At 49.3% G+C, this 23186-nt stretch overlaps 1 protein-coding gene across 1 annotated transcript in view; it reads left to right on the top strand.

Moving 5' to 3' along the window:
* Positions 1–23186, top strand: part of PMM2 (phosphomannomutase 2) — a 24762-nt gene continuing 1576 nt past the window's right edge. The window contains exons 1-7 of the mRNA XM_006867226.1: positions 1–66; positions 7566–7677; positions 9917–9993; positions 12183–12274; positions 15853–15952; positions 16102–16177; positions 19923–20038. Coding sequence (XP_006867288.1) covers positions 1–66; positions 7566–7677; positions 9917–9993; positions 12183–12274; positions 15853–15952; positions 16102–16177; positions 19923–20038 — 639 coding nt within the window. The remainder of the gene's footprint in view (positions 67–7565; positions 7678–9916; positions 9994–12182; positions 12275–15852; positions 15953–16101; positions 16178–19922; positions 20039–23186) is intronic.

Genomic DNA, 23186 nt, shown 5'->3' with positions numbered 1-23186 from the left:
ATGGCGGCTCCCGGTCCATCGCTGTGCCTTTTCGACGTGGACGGGACTCTGACGGCCCCGCGGCAGGTATGTGGCCCCGAGGCGTGCGGGACCCCCTGACGGGCTAACAACTGCCCCGGGTGGGCGCCGAGGGATAGCTAAGGATCCTCGACGGTCGGTTAGCGACTGCGTACCTGGGCTCAAATCCGGGTGCCTGAAAGAATGCGAAGGAAGTCCTAACCGGCTCTTCGAGAGCTCAGGGTGTTCAAAGATGGGACGGGATCGAACTCCAGAGGGTGGAACACTGGCACTGAGTTGGGACGTGCAGTTCTGGACGTTCACCGCCAGTCCTGGGGGCGGGGGGACGTGAATTTGAGCCCCGGTGTGCTCACCGCTTGTCACTCCTGAGCTGTACCATATAGTCTCATTTTAAGAATGTAGATTTCTGGGTTAAACAGACTTTGTTGAGTCTCAGCGTCATTCCTCACAGCTGTATGGCTTTGAGCAACTCACTTAATCTCTCTGAGCCTCCGCATCTGTCCCTTTAAATGGGAACAGTACCTATTGTATAGGCAGCGCTGGTGTGGCGCTGCGGGTTAATGCGCTGGACTAGAGTCTGCAGAGTCGGTTTGAACCACAAGGTTGGCGGTTCCAGCTCACCAGCTGCTCCTCGGAAACCTTATGCTGGGTGTCTGTGGGTCGGAAGCGACTCAACGGTGCTTAACAACAACAACCTATTGCATATGGAGGTTGTGAGACTGTTGATCGAAACTGAAACCTATCTATGTCTGCAGGGGAGCGCGGTGGCACAGGAGGATAAGCACTGGACTGCTTACCGCCAGCCACTCCTCGGGAGAAAGATGAGGCTTTCAGCTCCCGCAAACATTTACAGCCTCGGAAACCCGATACAGGGTCGTTATAAGTCAGAAACTACTTAAAGGCACAAAACCATAACAACATCCATACCTGTAGCAGCAAAATTTGGGCGTGGGATTTTTAAGACTATAGTTGTCCAGAAACGGATTCCTATTTCTGTAAAGGACCTATAGTATATCTTCATTTATGTGGACCATATGAAGCCGTACTGTGGTACTGTAGGATAAAGCACTAATCTGAAAGGCGAGATGAGTTTGAACTGCAAGGTCAGCAGTTCAAACCCACCAGCCACTCTTCGGGAAACCCTACACAGGGTTGCTATGAGTCATAACCAACTTGACGGCACTTAACAACAAAATATGATCCAAAGTTACTATTACTCAACTCTGCAAAAACAGCCATTGGCCATAAAAGTAAAGAAATGGGCATGGCTATATTCCAATAAAACTGTATTTACAGAAACAAATAACTCAGGCTGCTGTACTGTAGTTTGTTAGCCCCTGGTGGTATTGTTGTTGTTATGTGCCATGGAGTCGGTTCGGATTCATAGTGACCCTGTACAGGGTTTCTGAGGCTGTAAATCTTTAGGGGAGCAGAAAGCCTCATCTTTCTTTCTCCCAGAGATAGCAGCCCAATTCGTAACCACTATTCTACCAGAGCTCCTGGTGTAGAGTTTGCATTTCCAGGCCTGGACCTTTCAGCCCTTCTTTCCTCCTCCTTCAGCCCCATTTTACACATGAGGAAACTGAGACCCAGTGAAGCAATGACTTCAGTTTTACAACAGACCTGGGCAGTCCCTGGGCCTCAGGGTATTGTCAGTGGCCACTTTAGCCATTTCTTGTGACCTTGGGAAGGTAGAAGCTGTTTCAGTTTCTGGGTATGCTGTTTAGGAAGTTGCTTTCTGTTCCCAGAAAGAATTAGGATAGCTAAGCATACAGTGTGGAGTCGTGGTGTGGCGCTATAGGATAAGCACTCAACTGCAAGGTCGGTAGTTCAAACTCACCAGCCACTCCTTGGGAACCATATATAGGGGTGCTATGAGTATAACCGACTCAGCGACACTTAACAACAAGCATACAGTGTAGAATATTGAAAGTACCATGGATTGCCAGAGAATAAACAGATCTATCTGGAAGAAGTACCACCAGGATGCTCCTTCAGAGCAAGGATGGCGAGACTTCGTCTCATGGACTTTGGCCATGTTCTAAGGAGAGACCAGTATCAGGAGAAGGAAATCATGCTTAGTAAAGTGGAGGGTCAGTGAAAAAGAGGAACCCCCGTCCCCCCGCCCCCCAAGGAGATGGGTACACACAGGTACTGCAACTGTGGGCTCAAACAATTGTGAAAAGGACGCAGCATTGGGTAGTGTCTCATTCTGTTTCTCATGAGGTTGCTCTCCATAAGAGCATCAGCCTAAAGTAGAGTCCTGATGGCACAGTAGATTAAGCATTGGACTATTAACTGAGAGGTTGGCAGCTGGAACGCATCCACCTGCTGCTGTATGGGAGAAAGATGCCAGTCCCAGAAACCGAAACTGTAGGGAGCATTTCTCTTCTGCCCTCCAGGGTCGCCGGGAGCCAGACTGGACTCAAGGGCAGCGGGTTTCTTTTGAGTTTCAAGTGTAAAATACAAACCAGCAAAGAGACCAGGCAACCTACCATGTATTCCCTTAAAATATTTGAAATATGGCAGTCTTTGCACTGAACATAAATTATTTTTACACTCAAGAAAATAAAGCCTATAATTTCAAGGAGAATTGTTTCTGTGTTGGGTGCTCTAGGTCAACAAATCAAAGTTCTTTTATTAGCAAAAGAGCTAGTCAGCCTGCAGCCTCTTCATAAGTGCTCATCAGCGCTGATGCGACTGTTTGGAAATCCTGAAGCAACACAATGGCTGGCCTTATCTTGCAGGGGCTGCAACAAGGAGCCACCTGAAAAGGGACAGGTGCGCCTCATTTTATGGTGTTTCCTTTGATTGCACTTTGCAGATATGTTTTATTTTATTGATTTATTTTGTCTAAACTACAGGCTCTTGGCAACCCTGTGTCCAGCAAGTCTGTTGGCGCCATTTTTCCAACAGCGTGTGCCCACTTGCTGTCTCTGTGCCCCAGTTTGGTCCAGTAAGCACTGGACTGCAAACCACAGGGTCCGCAGTTCAAGCCCATCCATCACTCCTTGGGAGAAAGATGAGACTTTCTGCTTTCACAAAAATTTACAGCCTCAGAAATCTTATTCAGGGTCGCTGTGAGTCAGAACCAACTTGATAGCATTTAACAGCAACAACATAGCATTTCAGACTTTTCTTCATGTGCACACTTCACAGACAGTCTGGTGTCAACGTCACTTTGATTTGCACTGGGAGACCACAAACGTTGTGAGCCCCCTTTATTGTCATATTCACGTTATGGTGATGGTCTGGAACAGAACTCACTTGAGGCTGGCCTGTAAAAGCTAATCATAACGGGCCCCGGGGCTTTACACTGTCTTAGTATTGTTCTGAGAACTTTGCTTTAGAAACAGAAAATGCCATTCCACATAGACAGTTGGTACGAGGACAGCCTGTGAAAAGAAGGGAGATACAACCAAGGCGAGCTGTTGTTCCAACTTTCCATTACGAAAAATGTCGAACGTGCAGTTGTTGAAAGAATGGTACGCGGAGCGCCCTCATCCCCATCACCACCTAGAGTCAACGATGGTTGGCATTTTGTCGTATTAACACTGTCCTTTTTTTTTTTCTGCCTTTTGCTGAGCCACTTATTAAGCTGCATCTCCTAACAACGACATCCTCCTTCAGACGCACAAGAGCTTTGTGAAGTGAGTTTCAGATGAACCATCTCAGAAGCAGGAGCGGGATCTCACAACCATCAAGGAAGAGCCAGGAGTGAAGTGTGTCCTTTGGAGCCTGAGATCTCTGCTCATAGAAGCTTCTCTACCCTGAAACAGAGAGTGGTGGTTCTAAATCCTTTACTTGCATCTCCTAGCACGGGCATCCTCCTTCAGGACCATAGGAGCACTGTTGTTGAGGGTCACTGAGTCGGTTCCAGCTCTTATTGAGCCTGTATAGCAGGGATGGGGAACCTTTTGTCTGCTGAGGGTCATTTGGGTATTTATAACATCATTTGCAAGCATTCAGAATTATGAACTTAAAAATTCGTCTGCTACATTTGGTCAAACATTTAATTGACTCACCCCTAACGTGATGGCACTTAACAACAACAGTGTGATGACGTTGCAGGATAATGCGCTGGACCCCAAGGTCAGTTTGAGCCACAAGGTCAGTGGTTCAAATCCACCAGCTGCTCGGAAACCTTATACAGGGTCGCTAGAACCAACTCGATGGCACTTAACAACAACATGATAGCAGGAACTGTGGTTGCCTTGGCAGGGCCAGGCCAAATGATTTCGAGGGTCTTACATGGCTTACACCTTCTCCACTCCTGCTAGACAGGGTTTCCCAGCTGTACATCTTTATGGGAGCAGAAAAATCTCATCTTTCTCCCAACGAGCGACTGTTGGGTTTGAACTGCCATCCTGGTAGTTAGCATCCTGGTAGTTAGCAGCCCAGTGCTTATCCTACAGTGCCACCAGCACTCTTTCATTATCATACACCAACTGAGAAAATTACCACTGCTCCCCAAATATTTGAGACCCTAGGCCACACCATATTAGCCACAACCATTCCTTTTGGGGCTGGCTGCATTTGCAAAACTACAGTGCCAGACCAGCCTTCTTGTCTCAGCTGGGTTCGCTGATTTGTTGCAGTGGGCACACAGAACTCACAGTTTGGGGGTTTATTAGGAAAGTTAGCAGGTTACAGTTCCGGGTCAGAGATACCCAGGGTCCAATTGTTCTGGTCAGGAAGTCTCAGCTGTACCCACAGGCAGGCCTCTCTCTGCCTGGTCAGTGTTATCACAGAGCGCTTTAGGGCCGCTGATAGATGCCCTCAGGGTACACCACTCCAGCCTCAGCCTGGAGGCACTAAGCCCTAGCTCCCCCACTTAGTGCCTGGAGATACCCCACTCTGCATGGAAGCCTCCTTCGCAGGGCTGGGAAGTCCATGGCTCTGCCTCTCGCTCTGGTTCTTGGTTCTGCTGCTGCCCCTTGTCCCTGTCACAGCCGTCTGCCCCTGGGTCGAGGACGTTCCGTGTCCAGGGATCTCGGGGTCCAAAGGGCACGGTCCACTCCTGGTTCTTCTTCGATGGTAGAGAGTTCCTCCGTCCTGCATCTGAAATGGTTCATTTTAAACCCAGCAGGATGGGAACAGGAATCCTGGTGTGGTGCTGTAGGATAAGCACTAGACTACAAAGTCATTTTGAACCTCAAGGTCGGTGGTTCAAACTCACCAGGTGCTCCTCGGAACCGACTCCACAGCTCTCACCAAAAACAATCATGATCCTGTTGACAATCACAGTGAATCATATCATTGGTCAGCATCTTCTCCAGCCTTCTCGCTTGGTGGAGTTGACAGAGACTGACTAGAAGAGACATGAGATGGTTCACGACACCATTCATATGAATTTGACCTCCAGGCCCTAGTTCCTGACTGCCTAGCCTAGTCAGTAATCACATCTCCTCAATCCTCCTGTAATCCCCACCAAACCCACTGATTCCAGCTCAGGACATGGCGTTTCCAAGGCTGTCAGTCTTTACAGACGCAAACTGTCATCTTTGTCCCTCAGGTAGCAGCTGGTGGGTTCTAACCACCAACATTCAGGTTCTTAACTACTTAACCAGTGCTTAACTACTGCACCACCAGGGCCCCTGAGTTACCCCCAAAAGGCCTTTATAATTGGTTCTTTCAGAAGATGGAGCTTCAGCTTTGCCCCCCTTTCCAGTTTACAGCTCCGGGGTTCCACTTTGGGGTAACCTCTACAGGATTCTGTGTGGTTATTGGACAGGACTTCTTGGGGAACATCGGGAACATTAGTGTGGGGATTTCACACCTGAAGCAGGTTATTTACTTTTTAACTTTTGGTTGTGAATGAGTGAAGGTTCATAGAGCAGTTCGTTGGTTTTGTTTCCTCTTACTGATTGCAGCCCCTCCACCCCCCCGTGTGACATGCCTTATCCCTTCCTCTCTGTGTTTCTTGGTCCCATTCCTCCTCCTTTCCCCACCATTCTGAACTCTGCCTTGGGGAAACACTGCCCTTGATCTGAATGGGTGATGGTTCGGTGGTGTGTGAACTTGACTAGCAGTGACTCCATGTGTACCGGACCATTGCCTGGCTGACAATGGAGCTATGGGGGTGGTGGGGAGTTCAGTCCCAGACATGAAGGGAGACCAAGGGCCGGAGTATCAGGGTGAATCACCGGTCTCTAGCTGACCAGTGAGCTGCTGTTTTTTGTTTGTTAATGAGTTAGGGGTTATTTAGATGCTGTGTTCTCGTCACAGCAGCTGGTCTTTGTTTCCTATCAAAACATTTGCTGAGGAGCCCTGGTGGCATGGTGGTTAAGGTGTTAGGCTGCCGGCTGTTTGAACTCACTGGCTGCTCCTTGAAAGTCAACGTGGTCTGCCCCTATAAAGATGGACCTGTAATGGGGCAGCTCTACTCGGTCCTATAGGGTTGCTGTGAGTCGGATCCAACTTGACAGCTGTGGCTTTGGGTTTAGGTTTTGGCAGAGGAAAGATGCCTTCTGTGACCCATTTCCATTGCACAGCGGGTCATGTTTAGGACCACGGGGGTCAAGGGTGGTAGTCGTTAAGGGCCGTTGAGTCGGTTCTGACTCATAGCGAGCCTGTATAGGGTTTCCGAGGAGATGCAGGTGGGTTGAACCACTGGCCTCAAGTTTAGCAGTCCAGTGCTTATCCTGCAGCGCCACACCAGGACTTCCAAGGATTAAGTTGCAATAAATTGAACCCTTTTGCTTCCTTCTGTTTGAAGACAGAAGTATTGGTTTTTGTGGTGGGGGTAATGTTGCATGTTTAATATTTTGCAAGCAAGTCTTTTCCACTTCCTTCCATTCTGATTTTCAGTGTAAGTAAACCACTTGGGAAACTCCTCCCTGGTGCACAGACACTGGTGGTGCAATGGTACAGCACCTGGTTGCTAACTGAAGGTTGGCTGTTGGAAACCACCTCGCAGGCCCACGGGAAAAAGACCGGCGATCTGCTCCCGTAAAGGCGACGTCCGGGGAGTCTCCATGGGCCACTTCTACCGGGTCATGTGACGTCGCTGTGGGTCGGAATAGCTCAGCCTCTGTTGTCTCAGTCACTCACTGCTGTTGAGTTGGTTCCGACTAGGTGATTCTGTAGAGTTTCTGAGGCTGTCGTCAATCAGTGCAGGAGCAGAAAGCACCAGGTTTTTCCCAAGAAGCAGCTGGTGGGTTTGAACTGCTGACATTACGATTGGCTGTCCAATGGCTATCCTACAGCACCACACCAGGACTCCGTCTTATGCTGTATTTTAGTGCCTTTGGATAGGTTCCAACTCATAGTTATTCCGTATAGAGTGTCTGAGGCTGTAAACCTTTATGGGAGCAGAAAGTACCATCTTTCTCCGGAGATGCAGTTGGTGGACTTGAGCTGCCGTCTTTACGGTTGGCAGTCCAGTGCTGATCGTACAGGGCCACACAGGACTTGGTTGCAGAGTTACAAGTAACTTATTTGAAAGTTCACCTTAACTTCTGAAGCAGCGTGTGTGACAGGCAAAGGTTGAGTTAAGCCTCGCGGTTACCTGTTGTTACCATTCTGTTTTCTTTCTTGAAACACAGAAAATTACCCAAGAAATGGATGGCTTCCTACTAGAACTGAGGCAGAAGATCAAAATTGGAGTGGTAGGTGGATCAGACTTTGAAAAAGTCCAAGAGCAACTTGGAAATGACGGTAAGCCCGCCACCACTGACGCCCCTCAGAGGAAAGGTAGTTCTCACGAGACTGTCCTGAGGCAGCCTTCTTGCTTCCTTGCTTGGGGAATACATTGGCTCTGCCCTTCAGTCCTGTGAATAAAGCTGGAACTGCGGTGGAACACATGGTCCCAGATCCATAGGTAACGTCACCTGGACAGTCAGGTGTCTGCCTGGCTGCCCACCAGATCTAGGTGCCCCCACTTCCGTGTTGCTCCAGCACTGCGTCCCCCAGCTCCTCCCCACTTATTGAGCCAGAATCCCCAGTGCTGGGCCCTGGGAGCTGTGGGGTCTTGTTCACCCCTTGCCTGGAGATCGCAACTCTGCTGCTCTTCCGGGCCTGGGAGTCTATTTCAGCAAGTACCCCAAATGATTCCACTGGGCACCCCTGCTAACGCAGCACTCAGTGGTCATTGGTTATCACAGACTGTCTGGTTACTCAAAGGGGCTTCAAAAAGGTCGTGAGAACAAACTTTTTTTTTTTTCCATGTTGTTTCTTACTGTACATCGCGTGGAAGTTTACAGAACAGATTGGTTTTCCATTCAACAGTGCATCACCCAAATAGTAGTTCCTACCATGCACTGCCACCTGTCCAACCTCCTTCCTGTGTTTCCTGGCTCCTCCGCCTTCTGAACTTTGTGCCCGGATCAGCGCTGCCAATTTGCTCTCAAATGGTTGATGATTCTAAGATGTGCGTACCTCCCTAGTGTGATTGTTCCCCTAGTGGTACTTGTGTGTCTTGGAACTGGTCCCGACTTAGAGCGACCCGGCGTAGGCTTTATCAGACTGTAAATCTTTATGGGAGCAGAAAGCCTCATCTTTTCTTTCAAGAAGTGACTGGTAGTTTCGAACTGCTGACATAGTGGTTCGCAGTTGACTCGTAAGCCACTACCCTGCCGTAGCTCTTTGTTCTTTTACAGACCAGGCTTCTGCTGAAAATTGCGCCATGGGGATAAGTTCATTTCCAGACCTAAATGGTGACGAAGGGCTGTCGTCTCAGCTGTCCATCATCTTCTCATTCCGTTTTTTTCCATGAAGTTTTTGAAGCCCCCTTGTGTATACGTCTTGAGAGGCAGGCGTATGGCTCCCCGGGTGCCTGACCAGTCAGAAGCAGGCGTGAAGAAGTGGGTGAACTGGTCTTTCTGAGCCTGGGCATGGCACATCTGGGCCAGGTGTCTTGTGGAGACCGTTCTATGCATTGTCAGATGTTTAGCGACATCCCTGGCCTCTACCCACCCCTTCCAGCAGTGTCTCCAGGCCTTGTTACATGTCCACGGGAAGGGGGGAGGGGGGCTGGCAAAGAAGTGGCCACCAGTAGAGGACCACTGCCCTGGGTGTAGATTTCACGCCCCATGGGCGCATGCTGCGTGCATTGATCGCAGTTGCTGCAGAAGTAATTGAGCCTTCTGTTCCACTTCATTTCCCTTCCTGGGCTCTGCCTGGAAACACTGACGGCCACAGTCAGCCTCTGCAAGCCTGCTTCTTACCTGGTCAGGATTACCTGGTCAGTTGTGTGTTCAGAGAGGTGGTGTGAGTATCGTGTTGTGCGTGCATTCAGAGCCTAAAGACAGAATGGAAAACTTGTCAAGCTAGAAGAAAGCGAAGACCCACCGGTACTCCCAGCAACTGGGGAGCAGCTGGGGAGCTCATTCCAGTGCGGAGGTGGAGGCCCCTGTTCACCACATAGTGATGTAGTCTAGGGACCTAAGCCCGGGAACCTGCATTGTAGCAAGGCCCTAAAGTTTGAGACGTCCCCCAGGAAGAGTTTATGTGGATGCCTTCCAAATGTGACCGGCTAAAGAATTATCTGCGGAGCTTTAAAAACCTAATTGATTTGTAGCTGGGCCGCTGGAGTTCCTGTTCAGAACACCTGAGGGTGGGCGGAGCCTGGCCCACCACGCACATTCTCACAGGTTAAGATGATTCACAGGGAAGGAAGCTCGGGACGTATCTGTATTCACAAACCGGAGGACTGAAGGCAGACACCCCCAACTAACCCATCCCCAGTCTCCAGCGCCTGCCCTGGAATCTTCATCTACTCGTGTAATCCATCCAAGGAGCGCTCTTACAGTCTGTCTGTCTGTCTGTCTGTCTGGAGGACTCTTCCGCAGCCCGTACTTGACTTCAGCAGTACCAACACTGATGAGGTGTTCATCGAACAATAGAACCACAGGTTTCCATAATTGCGTCCTAAAGTCTTCTTTTGTTTTGGTTGTAGTGGTTGAAAAATATGATTATGTGTTCCCAGAAAATGGCTTGGTAGCATACAAGGATGGAAAGCTCTTGTGTAAACAGGTAGGTTCTCAAGGGTGCAAAGTCCTATTTACTAACCTGTTTCCTGGAGGATATGTAATGTCCTGTGGCTCTGGGCAGCTCGGGGGAACGGGTGAATGAGGCTGACCACTGTATGCGCTCTTACTGAAGTTTGAATCTGTTACCTACTCCAAACTGATGTCTAGAGTTTTATAAGTATTTTTTAAACATTGTAGTTTGGGTGAAGGTTCACAGAGTAAAATAGATTTCCGTTCCACAATAGACAGACTTTCTGTTTGGTGCCCTTGGTTGCAGTCCCCTCAACGTGACAGTGGCTTTCCCGCTACCTTCCCAGGTGCCCTTGTTCCTCCTTTCTCGCCCCCTCCTGCCTTCATCAGGTCTCTCATAGTTGATTATACTATGGAGCCTGCCCCTCACAGGTGCTACGGTGTTCTCTATGTTGTTGTTGTCATGTGCCGTGGAGTCGGTTCTGACCCATAGCGACCCTGAACAGGGTTTCCGAGGCTGTGAATATTTACGGGAGCAGAAAGCCTCATCTTTCTCCCGCGGAACGGCTGGTAGTTTCGAACTGCTGACCTTGCGGTTCGCAGCCCAATTCTTAACCGCTAAGCTACCAGAGCTCCTTTATAGACTCTGAGAAACCATTCTTGTGGGCGTGGTCCATCTTCAGGAATTCATGAGATTGCTAGACCTGGCAAACAGATTGTAGAAACGAGCAGGCTATTCTGCAACTAGGAAATTTAAATTAGAATGCAGCCATTAAAACCATGGGCAAGCCATTTTGGCTTCTCTGGGGGAAGGGAAAGTGGGATGGACGAGCCATAGAATTGTATATGAGGAACTGGAGGGGAGGCTTTTTTGAGACAAGAATTAAAACCCTTTATGGCGCGCCTGCCCGTGTCTACGGGGGCTGGGCACCCAATAAAGAAAACCGCACTCTCTCTAAAATGAGTACAGATTGGATTCACTGAACGTTTGTCAGTATAGACAACGCTTCTCACAGAGCTGTCTGTTGTTTGCCTGAGAGTTGATTCATGGGGGTGGAGTTAGCACCAGGTTTGAACAGCGTCTAAGGAGTAACGTTTCTACCAGACTTTGTTGTTGTTAAGTACCGTCGAGTCGGTTCCGACCCATAGCGACCCTGTACAGGGTTTCTGAGGGTGTAAATCTTTACGGGAGTAGAAAGCCTCATCTTTCTCCCGCGGAGCGGCTGGTAGTTTCGAACCGCTGACCTTAAGGTTCGCAGCCCGATTCATAACCACTACGCTACCAGAGCTCCTTTTCTACCAGACTAGTGAGTCTCATTTATGATTTTGGATTTTGTTGCACGTTTTGGTCCACTCTGCCAGGGCCCTAGATTGGAGTCCCTGTCAGAGCCATTGGCAGTGGCAGCTGGGGTTCACATAGCCCATTAGGACTAATTGTTTCCTTGAGGTTTTTAATGACTTCTTTGCTCTAGACAAGAGAGACTAATAGTATCTTAGATATATAACTTTTTAAAAAGATATTTGCTCTGTGATACGGGTCATCTTGATATAAGCAGGTATGTGTGTGGTAACAATGTTATGTGTGACAAAGTGTTTGCCACGTTAGCCTTTTTTCCACGTGCAATCGGTGACGTTAATTCTGTTCATAGTGTCGTGCGGCCTTCCCTGCTCTTCATTGCCAGGGACCATAGGCTTGGATTGTAGACACCGTATTACACAAATAACATGACTTATGCAGTGTGTTTGGGTGTTTTTGCAACTGTGTAGTTCCCTTTGCACACTATGTATTGTATTCATGGGTGTGCTGTTTATATGGGTGCATTCATTATATGTGAAGAAATGCAACAGTTAGATCAAGGTCATTCCATTCAGACGTTATTAGAGGAAGTCAAAGCGGAACAAAGATAAAATATCTGTAGATATTTTAATAGAACAAAAGTAACAGAGATAAACCCTTGAGTCTTCCAGGAAGCATTAAAAAACTAATGAACAAAAAAACCCCAGAGTCATGAAGTGGAAGATGCTTTTGAATAAAAGCCCCTTCAAGTCGAGTAGTGTTTCACCCAGAGGAAGCAGGGAAAGAAGGAAAGGCAGTGGGGTGTGTCCCCATTGCCGCCCCCATCAGCTGAGTGAATGCCCCTCAGGTGGTGGTGGTGGATGGAGACCCAGGTGTGCCGTTTTGGAAACAGCTGAATCAATAACTCCAGTATTTTCTTTATCTAGAACATTCAAGGTCACCTGGGTGAGGCTCTCATCCAAGATGTCATCAACTACTGTCTGAGCTACATAGCGAAAATTAAACTCCCCAAGAAAAGGTTGGTATCTTTCCAACAAGGAGGTATGTTACTGGGTGGTACGCTGCTAAGAATTTAACTCTGACCCCAGCGTGGTGCAGGGAACTGTGGGAACATGCTGGAAAGCCACCAGTACAAGAAGAATGATATCAGTGGTGGCAGTGGTTGTGGGAAACCATCTAACACACCACTAAGTGGACTTGAACCACCCACCCTTCAGGGACCCACTGAGTATGTCACCCGTTTGTAACAGTCAGGGAATTCACAGGCTGTAGGACCTCCTGCTCTGGCTAACGAGTCCTGGTGATGTAGTGGGTTAAGTGTCAGGCTGCTAACCACACAGATTGGCGATTCAAACCCACCAGCCACTCCAAGGGAGGAAGATGAGGCTTTCTGCTCCCGTAAAGATTTACAGTCTTGGAAACCTTAGGCGGCAGTTCTAGTCTGCCCTCTCAGATCGCGGTGAGACTCGGATTCAGCTCATTGGCAGTGGGTTTACTTCCATTTCAGTAAATTAAAAAAGAAAAGTTTTTTTTAACCCTAACGTACATAAATGCCCACAGTAAGCAGATTGACATGAGTGAACCAGAACGCCCATTCTTGGGAGTGGACTACATGCACTGCCGGGAAAGTGAACTTGGGATTCACCACCAGCAGTACTGGACTAGATCGTGCAAGATCTCCCCCAAGTCCTGAAGTGGTCGCCAGTTCAAATCCCCTGCCGCTCTGCAGGAGAACACGAGGCTTCCTGCTCCTATAAAGACTTAGAGCCTCACAAACCCTACACGGGGTCGCTCTGAGTCAGAACCAGCTCAGCAGCAGTGGGGGTTTGGGTTTTAGTGACTTGACTGGTGACTTCTTGTATAGACTTGTCTGTTTCTTCTCTGTGATGATAACATGTCCCTCCTTAATCCGAAGGAGACGCACATTTTACATGTGACAGATTTCAGGATAAGCTTCAGATGATTAGGGTTCTTGCTCAGCGTCTCCAATCTGAATTTGGGGGCTGGCAAGGATGAAGCAAGCTGGTCCTGAGGTGCAGCTGCGTGATCAGGCCTCTTGGTCTCCCGCTGCTGTCAGAATAGCCCGTGTGGGGACTTTAAGAATTGCACGTTGCTTCCTTATGATTCGAGAGACTCAAAAAGTCCAAATCAAGGTGCCACCGTGTCAATTCTTTCCTTGTCAACAGCGCCTTGTCTTGTGGGGTCCTCACAGGGCACCCGTCTCCCCCAGAACTAGTCACAGGTCCCGTGCATGTCTTATCAGCCTTTTGTGTACCGTGGAAGTGATTCGGTTTTGGGCCTCATGAACTTACTAAAGGAAGCCCTGTTCCCAAACAGTATCTCATCTGCAGCTATTGGGCGGGGCTTGGGTTGGTAGCACTCAGTGGGGGGAGGACAATTTCATCCATAATGTGGGTCGTTGTCCTAATCTTTTACTTTTGTAGATGTTAGAAGTCCATGATGAAAAGTTAAAAGCCACATATAACCCACTCGAGTCTTTATTTTAGACTGAGTTTGAAAAGACGATTAAAAAAAAATGAGGCATAATCCTCAAAAGAGTTCACTGTGCCTCCCTTCCCCCTTCCCCTCCAGGGAGGCGGCCAGGCAGAGCTGTAATTCCTCCAACAGTGTGAGGTGCACTAAGGGGCAGCATGGGGACCCACCTCCATTAAGCATCTGTGCCCATTTCCTATCAGTACCAGCTGTGTGCCCCACGTAGGGCAGGGACATGCAGTCCGACCCGGGCAGCCCCGGTCTCCAGGGAGGAAGAGAACTGTGCTAAAGTGCACGATCCTCATTCCTGGAAAGGAGGTCTGTGATGCAGCTGCCTGCCTCCCTGCCCTGAGGCACAGAATGGTGTCCTTGTGCTGGGGTAAAGTCAGTACTCTTGTTCCCATGGTTTAGGACTCCCGGTCCTGGGGTCACCCCGGGAGTGCTCCCCAACCCCCTTGCCCTGGAGTGCAGGTGTAGATGACACCGTGCATGGACAGAGGACAGACTAGACTAGGGATTTTGGCCCATATGCCTCTGGGCCCAGGTATGTACATTGCATTTGCCTCCATCCCCAGAGCCTGAGGTTTGGTGGTGCCCACCTCACCTAAGGCATGTTTACTCCTGCCCTGGTCGGAAAGTACCATTACCTGACTGTCCTTAGGCAGTAACCAGAGCACTGCCATTAGCCCCTTTCTGTAGGTGAAGGTGCTGGCCTCCATGCTCTCTCCATGTGGCTGGGGACCACGGAGACCATGTGCACAACGGCGAAATGCTGTTCCTTCCAGTGCCATGCACAGGAGCGCCTGTAGACAGAACCTTGGTGATCCATAGGGATCTTGTTGGCAGGTTTTCAGAGGTAGATTACCAGGTCTTTCTTCCTCCGCTGTTGTAAAATGGCAGCTCTGCTGAACCTGTTCTGCACCCTGACCACACAGACCTGCACAGACAGATGGGTGGTGGCTACACTTGAAGTGTCCTGGCTGGGACCTGGGCCTGGGTCTCCCACATGGAAGACAAGCCTTCAAGTGTGTATTTGGCCACAAAATACTAAAATTGCATTTGTCAGGGTGGAACACAAGCTTCCCTGTTATCTGAGTTTCTCAAGAGGCTATTTTGAAGTTCAAAGTGGAAACGTAAGGGGGGGAAATTTGCTCTTTTTTTAAAGCAAAAAAAACCCCACATCGACAAATAGGTTTCTGGTGCCAGGGGCCTGCCTTTTCACTCTTCAGGAGCTATGGTGCGCCGTGTGCGGCTGGGAATCGTTTGTGGCTCTTTGGTAACTAAAAGGAGCAATGCTTCCCACACAAACAGAACGGGAGCCAACTACATGATTGTAGGGTTTCTGTTGCTGTTAGCTGATGGGTTGGTTCCGACTCATGTGCTCTGTATGACAGAGTAGAACTGCTCATGGGTGTTCTTGGTCACAGCCGTAACGGGAGCAGGTGTGGGTTTCTCCTCCTGAGCGGCAGCTGGTGAGTTCAGACTGCCACTGTTTCGGCCAACAGCTGAACACTTCATCATCACACCAGCAGGTCTCTTGGAGCTTTCAGAGGCCACATGAACAAAAAAGCCCAAAGGAACAGATGAAAATTGTTTTAATAATACATTTTCTTTATCCCCAACATGCCCAGAACATATCTGAACTTAGACTAAAACATGCTTCCTTTTTTATTAATACATACATTGTGGTGTGCCCTGCGAGTCTGTACCCAGAGTAGAACTGCCCCATAGGGTCCCAAGGCTGCCACCTTTACAAGAACAGGGTGCGAGGCCTTTCTCCTTCAGAGCCGCTGGGTGGGCTTGAACCACCAACTATTAGTTCGCAGCTGAGCACTTAAGCACCGTGCCACCGCTGCATATATGTATGTATGTATATGCGTGTTGAGTTTTGGCTAAATCTTTGCAATCCGGTCTCCTTTTGGACTGGCCACGTTTCAAAGCTCAGTAGCCACATGTAGCTCGTGGCTACTATATTGCACATCCAGGCCCTGGGAAATGGCTACACTGGTCTCTGCTAAATGTTTGTCCTGTTCGTTCCCCTGTAAGGTGACCAAAGTGGAGCATGTGTCTCAGGAAACCTCTGTCCCCATCTCTCCTCTCCAGGGGTACTTTCATTGAATTCCGGAATGGGATGCTCAACGTGTCCCCCATTGGGCGAGGCTGCACCCAAGAGGAGCGCATTGAGTTCTACGAGCTCGACCAAGTGAGTCCAAAACGGCCCTGTGGAATGGCTGGGTTTCTGAAACAAGACCAGAGGTGCAACTTTGTAGCCAGGACTTTCTGAGGGAAAAGAAGAGCTGTGTTCTTCCCATCTCTGTACAGTAGACGATCGGACCTTTTTGTCTTTCTCAGAGAGAGAATATCAGAGAGAAGTTCGTCACAGACCTGAGGAAAGAGTTTGCGGGAAAAGGCCTGACGTTCTCCATAGGTATGGGATCTTCAGTGCATTGTGGGTCGGGGAGCAACAGAGGGTGGACTGGGTCCAGTTGTGAGGTGGGGACAGGATGAGATGGTTAGAATGGTCTTGTTTCTGCTGTTGGCCAGAACAAAGCCGGTGCCTTTGGGAAATGACTTCGGGATGCTTGGGCTGGGGTCTGAATCTTAGCCAGTGGGTCCCTCAACTCAAGAATAAGAACATCTTTTTTCCACCCTAGTTTTTATGTTATTGATGAAAAATAGACCAGCAAAACACACACCCATCCAGCCATACCCAGCCATTCCTACGTGTACACAATCCAGTGGCACTGACAACCTCACGCTCCCTTGCCCACATTGGTCCCCCAGTAGCATAAACTACCCCCCAAGCATCCTGAGTTTCTGTCGTCAGTTTGACCCCATTCGGATCACTTTCAAGGACGGTCATTCTCAGGGCAGATGGACTATGAGCATGTGGGTGAAGGAAGTGCCAGAATGTACCCAAACCTCTGGGCAGCAGGGGAGCATCGATTGAGTTCTCCCGGAGACAGATGATGAGACTAGAAACTTTGTCTTTTCTATACCGTGTGTGTAATAACACAGGTAAGAAAACATGGCCATTTCAGCCTGGGGGGGGCGGTCCGTGGGGGGAGCTAGTAATAACATTAGGTGAGAAAACATGGGCCATTTCAACCATCTTCACCGGTAAATACGTTCATCCTGATGTTCAGTCATCACCTTTCTCGAATCTCCCCTCCCCCTTGACAGAAGCTCAGGTGTTCTCAGAGTGCTCTGACCCCCCGGCCCCCGTGCTCCTGCTGACCCATCGATGTGTCCAAAATGGGACCGTGCATGAGTATGTTCTTGAACCATCTGTAAGCATGTACTGTTTGATCAGCAGGAAGCCTCAGCCGTCAGTTGGGTTGAGTTTACAGACTGGAGGAGAGGGGGCCTCTGTGTCAGTTGGCCTGGCTATAGCAGCCTCTTCGTAGTCTGGGCTTGATGGCTCTGGTGCTCGGCGCCACCATCCGCAGCTCTGCCGCCTCTGCCTGTCACATCCTTCACCCCATTGATGCTGCTCAGTCATTTGCTAGTCTTAATCAATGCTGTGGGTTGTAGGGAGCTGCGATTGCAAGGGGTTCTAGGTAATAGGCTGCTCTGAACTGGGAGAGAAACCTTGCTCTGAAAGGGTTTTGGGGAGGTGGGGAGAGGTGTACTCTGTGAAAACAGCCTCTATCACCCACTCTGGCTGCTGTTTTTCCTGCAAGGCAAGCAGCTTCCTTCTGGGTATGTGCAGCCTTAAAACCAGCCATGTACAGCCACTGTCCGAAGCCCAGCAGCCTGCTGCCCTTACAGCCACCTCCTAACTGAGCAGTTAGGGCAGACCCGAGGGCACTGGTATTAGGAGAGCAAGACAGAGTCCATGTCCCATGTCTAGAGTGGTGTAAGGAACAAACTAGCGTCAGGTCAAGTCATCCTTACTAAGCAATCCAGAGAGCTAATGTGTGTTCGTGTTGGCCTCATAAATGGGCTTCTCCAGACACAATTCAGTGGCGTTGTTACGTCCTTCCAGTGGTCCGCCACTCCCACCCTCCTTTTCCAGAGTGTTCTGTTACACTCACTGCCAAGCCACACAGGTACCTGACTCATCTTCAACTTGCCGTTCAATCCCACATAGAGCTTTTCTTTTTGTTGTTTTTATTGTGATTTGGGTAAAAGTTTACAGAGCAAATTGGATTTTCATTCAACAGCTCATGTGCATTTTGATTCATGGCATTGACTAGAGCCCATCTCCCCACCTCCTCCCTGTGTTTCCCGGTCCCTTTCTGTCTTCTGAGATTTCTCCCCGGGCACAGGCTGCCTTTGGGTCTCTGGGTTGTGCACCTCCAGGTCGTTCCCTCACAGGCCAGTCTGTGGGGCAGAGAAAGTGGAGCCTCTGGGAGACTGTCTCTATCAGAGCAGCGGGCCTGCTCCTTTGGGTTTTTATAGGTTTTTGTTTTTTTTTAACTTTTTGATTGTGAATTGAGTGAAGGTTTACAGAGCAGATCATGAGTTTTACATCCAGCCAATCATACACTGCTTCGTTGCAATGATCACAATCCCCACCATGTACCCAGAGTTGACAGTGTTTACCTCTGTTCACTGTGACATTGTTTACCTGTTCACTGTGACATTGTTTACCTGTTCACTGTGACAGTCATCACCTCCATTCACTGTGACTGTTACAGTTCTCCCCGTCTCCCGCTACCTTCATCCTTCCTCTGCTAACCTCCCTCTTGTACATTTCCTGCCCTGTCACCCATGTGAACATGTGTTTACGCTCTAGCCTGTGAATAATTTTCCCTACCCTCAGTTCCCACCCCATAACCATCATAAATCTTTTTTTTTAAGTGTTAGGTGAATTTTCTTGTTATAAAACAAAACAAAAAGTCTGTATTCATTTAAATGTCCAAAGGGCACATTCTGCAAGCCAGCCTCCTGCCTGCAAGGACACAGCCTTCAGTCAGTCCATGGTCCTGGAACCCAAAGTTGCTATCTCTCCAGACCATTGACCTTGCCACCATCTCTGCTGTGTCCACTTTTCTAGAGAGGGTTCTCACACTCCACTCATGCTCTTCCTTCTTGATGGTCCTGGGATTGTCTGTTCCTGAAATGAAAGACTAACTACTCTCCTCTTGTAGTTTCCCATCTTCTACAGTTAAGAGTCTTGACCTCACAATTAATCCTGCTAATAATGACAAGTGAATCATAAAATCCTATCAGCATCACCCCCCACCCCCTTTTACCTGACTCATCTGGAGAAGAGGAAGACTATTCAGTGGGGATTCTATCTTAGCCCCCTCATTCTGACACTAAGCACACCCATGAAAGTTTGTAAGCCAGCCACTTCATGCCTTTTTAGCATCTCCATTTTTGATAGCTAATGTGTTGGAAGAAGTGCAGCAGCCAGAGTGCTCCTTGGAGGCCAAGATGGCCAAACTTAGTCTCTCATACTTCGGACATACTGTCAGGAGGGACCAGTCACTGGAAAAGGATCTCATGTTTGGTAGGGTGGAGGGTCAGAGAAAAAGAGGAAGACCCCCAGCGAGATGGAATAGCCAAGTGGCAGCATCAATGGGCTCAAGCATGGTGGCCGACAATTGTGAGGTTGGCCCAGGATCAGGCAGTGTTTCATTTTGTTGTACGTAGGGTCACTATGAGTCAGTACCGACTTGATGGCACCTAACAACAACAAAGTGTAAAATGCCCTCCCGATCAACCCAGGACACTGAGGGGACAAACTTTTCCCTTGATAGGAAGAATCCTTCCATTCTGGGTGGAATTTTGAGCAGCTGCCTCCATAAGCAAAAGTCCAGTTCATCAAATCCAGTAGCCATTTATATTTGCTCACAGTATCCAACATCTTCACCTTCAAGACCTTGAGTTCTAGTCCGCATTTTCGCCCAGTCCATCCAGGCCCTTCTAGTGTGATCCCATTCAGAGCAGAAGATTGTGGGAGCCAGCCACTGTCTAGTTCTTCAGGCCCCAGGGTCCTGGCTGGGGTTCATCCTCTGGACTGACTGGCCCTGTGTCTTGATTGTCTACACTCTCCCTTTGCTCTTGACGGGGAGAGACCAATAGTTGGCCCCAAAAGGATACATAGGTCTTAAAACGGCACAGTGCTCACTGACTGAGACTGTCACTGGGTTGGTTTGTTCATTTTTGAGTGACGGATCATTAACCTCTTTCCCCTGCCCCTTCCCCCCCCAACCCTGCAGGAGGCCAGATCAGTTTTGATGTCTTCCCTGAGGGATGGGACAAGCGGTACTGCCTCCGACACGTGGAGAATGACGGCTTCCACACCGTCTACTTTTTTGGAGACAAAACCATGCCGGTGAGTGAGGAAGGGCTTCAGCAATGTGGGGGTGGGCAGGGGGGGGTGGTCCACAAGTGGGCTTTCTTCCTGTCACTGCACCACACACTGAGTGACCCTCCTGTGACCGAGCCCCGTCCCCTCCACTCAGACCCCTGACCCTGAGCCCCAGCTGCACATCAGTTAGCAGACCCTCCTCAGTCTGGCTTGTGATTTAATAACGCCTGCCCTGTGCTGTTTTCAGTTTCCCAGCTTTGCAGAGTGCTGGGCGACTATTTCATCAGCCCCGGTATGTCTCCCCAGGAGTGCTCATTCTAGGCTGAGCACTGGGGGAGTATATTAGCAGAGGGCACCAGGGACAACTGAGAGGCAGACAGGGTCAGTCAGAGGCATCATACACAGGGTCTGAGGGTCTAGGGGATCCCAAGTCTGGAGTGGACCTCAGGACTGAGCAGAGCCCAGAGTTCAGGCACCAGAGGACGGAACTCACAAGTGTCCCCAGAGCTGCTCAGCAGTAGAGCTGGGCTCCCCCAGGACATGCAGTAGGTCTGCCTAGGCCTGCCTTCCAACTCAAAGGAAACGCCAGGGTCTAATCTCCTTTTTGCGTCGACAGAGCCAGCTCTCAGTCTGTGCACAGTGTCACAGCTGGTGACAAAGCTAGAGGGGACAGAACAAACCAAACAAGCCAAAGCCGTTGCTGCCAAGGCTGTGTGTGGCGTACGCCCAGGCTCCAGAGGGTCGCGGGGCTCCGAGCTCTCAGAAGCAGATCCCTAAGCCTGTCTCCCGAGGTGCCTCAGCATAGGTTTGAACCAGTGACCTTTGGGTTAGTAGTCTGCCCACTCTTCAAATGCGTGTGTGAGGTGAGGAGGCCTTTGTTGTAATATCCAGAGGAGCACAGTGCCTCAAGTTCATACAGAGAGTGTGTAGGGCCATGTCCTGCTGAACTGATCCCATGCACATTATCACAGGCTTAGAAACATGATGCCTTTAAGAAATAATGAAGCTAGTAATTGTGTGGATGGGCCAAGGAGGTTCCTGGCCATTTCTGACGAGCTTTGTATAAAGGCAGAGTCCTCTGGAACAGTGACACTTGCTGCGTGGCTATCACCATCCTGAAGCTGGCAGGATGACACTAAGCACACTTCCATGGAGTTTCTGTCCTGCGTAACCATGGCAGCACAGTGATGGTTCTGTTTTTGAAAGCTCTAGTAACAAAGTGGTTACGAGTTGAGCTCCTAATCTCAAGGTAGCAGTTTGAAACTACCAGCCGTTCCATGGGAGAAAGATGAGGTTTTCAGCTGCTGTAAAGATTTACAGCCTTGGAAACTCTGTACATGGTCATTATGAGTCGGAACTGACTCCCCGGCACACCAGTACCTTCTTTTGGAGTCCTGGTGTGGCGCTGGACCGCAAGGTCAACAGTTCACATTCACCAGCCGCTTCTCAGAAACCTTACACAGGATCACTTTGGGTCAGAACCGACTCGACAACACTGTTAACAGCCTCCTTTTTTATTTAATGAACTTTTCCCCTGCCCCTCTGGTTTTGAATTATGGGGCAATATGGAGATACAGGGTCGCTATGGGTCGGAACCGACTCGACGGCACTTAACAACAATGGAGATACCAGAAAGCATGAAGATGGGGAGCCCCTGTAACCACAGCCGCAGCTAGCTGTCTGCTCTGCCCACCCCCACTTGTACCCTCTGCTCGAAGCAAACCCACTACCATCGAGTAGATTCCAACTCATGGCCACCCTGTGGTCAGGGGAGAGCTGCCCCTCCTCTCTTCCCTGCCGAGGGTTTCAGCTGTAAATCATTGTGGAGGCGTGCTATCCTAGCGTTCTCCTGCCAAGCAGCTGATGCGTTTGAAACGCTGACCTCGTGGTTATCAGCCCAATGCTTAACCCACTGTGCCACCAGGACTCCTTTTTGCATGTCAAGTGCCATCTAACTGGTTTTGACTCATATCTACCCTGTGCATGGTGTCCAGGGAGCGGCTGGTGGGCTTGAACCTCTGACCTTACAGTTAGTTAATCCTGCACCACACCAGGACACCTTTCTGCATATACATGACCCCAAAATGGGGTTCTTTAGAGGCTCCGTGTCTTATTGCCACCTTCTTTTCTTGTTACAGCTAAGTGCCATCAAGTCAGTTCTGACTCATAGAGACCCTGTATAGGGTTTCCAAATAGCAGCTGGTAGGTTTAACTGTTGACCTTGTGATTCACACCACACCGGGACACTTCTGTGTTATTGAGGACAAGATCTTTTGTGCTCTGTAAAGTCTGTCACTTGGGCATAATTGTCTTGACCACAATTGTCTGTGCAGACATACCACAGCCTGCATTCTGGCTGGCTTCCAGGACACCTGAGCACCCAGCCTCTCTCCAACGCTTTACAGCAGGTGCCCTCGAGCTCTAAGCCAGCTAGAGGACAGAGTGAGGGAAAAGACATCAGCCCTTGCCTTTCAAATCACTTGTCTCAGAAATCCCCTCTGCTTCAACAGCCAGGGTTTATGAGAGCTGGCTCTGAACTTGGAGGGAGACCTTGGGCCCAGACATCTACTCTGTCATTAATACCCTATGGAGGTATAGGGGGCACCCTCTCAGCTGAAGGACCCCCAAATCCACAGGCAAGAGAGTAACTGCACATTTTGGTGTTCTGAGCTAACGTCTTAACATTCATCTACTTTATGAATACTTCCTGACTCTCTGGGTAATTGAGCCACTAGGACACTGGTACAAGGAGACAGAAGTTGGCAGTTCAAACTCTCGCAGCAGAGCTGAGGGAGCAAGGTCTGGTGATCTGTTGCTGAAGAGACAGCAGCCTAAATAACCCCATGGGGCAGCTATGAATCAGCATGGTTTCCACTGGTACAAGTACGACAGGACGAATGTGGGGCCTTGCTGGGGGCTGTCAGACTGAAGAGGCTGAATGACAGGCTTCACTTTGGTCTCTGTGAGAAACACTGCTTGTAAAGACACACAGTAAGTCTGCACAGATATGAAAGAAATACCAAAGGGTACATTTACAGCGCTTATCCTATGGGAAGACAGCACACTAAGACAATGGCATCTTTGTCTTAGTTTCTGAACCTTGTGTCAGCTACTAAAAACTATCTTCACAATGTCCGCCATAATACATTTAAAAACTATCTTCACAATGTCC

The sequence above is a fragment of the Chrysochloris asiatica genome, unplaced genomic scaffold (assembly GCF_000296735.1).
Source record: "Chrysochloris asiatica unplaced genomic scaffold, ChrAsi1.0 scaffold00102, whole genome shotgun sequence".
In the NCBI taxonomy this organism is placed as follows: Eukaryota; Metazoa; Chordata; class Mammalia; order Afrosoricida; family Chrysochloridae; genus Chrysochloris; species Chrysochloris asiatica.
This window is presented reverse-complemented; position numbering and strand designations above follow the sequence as displayed.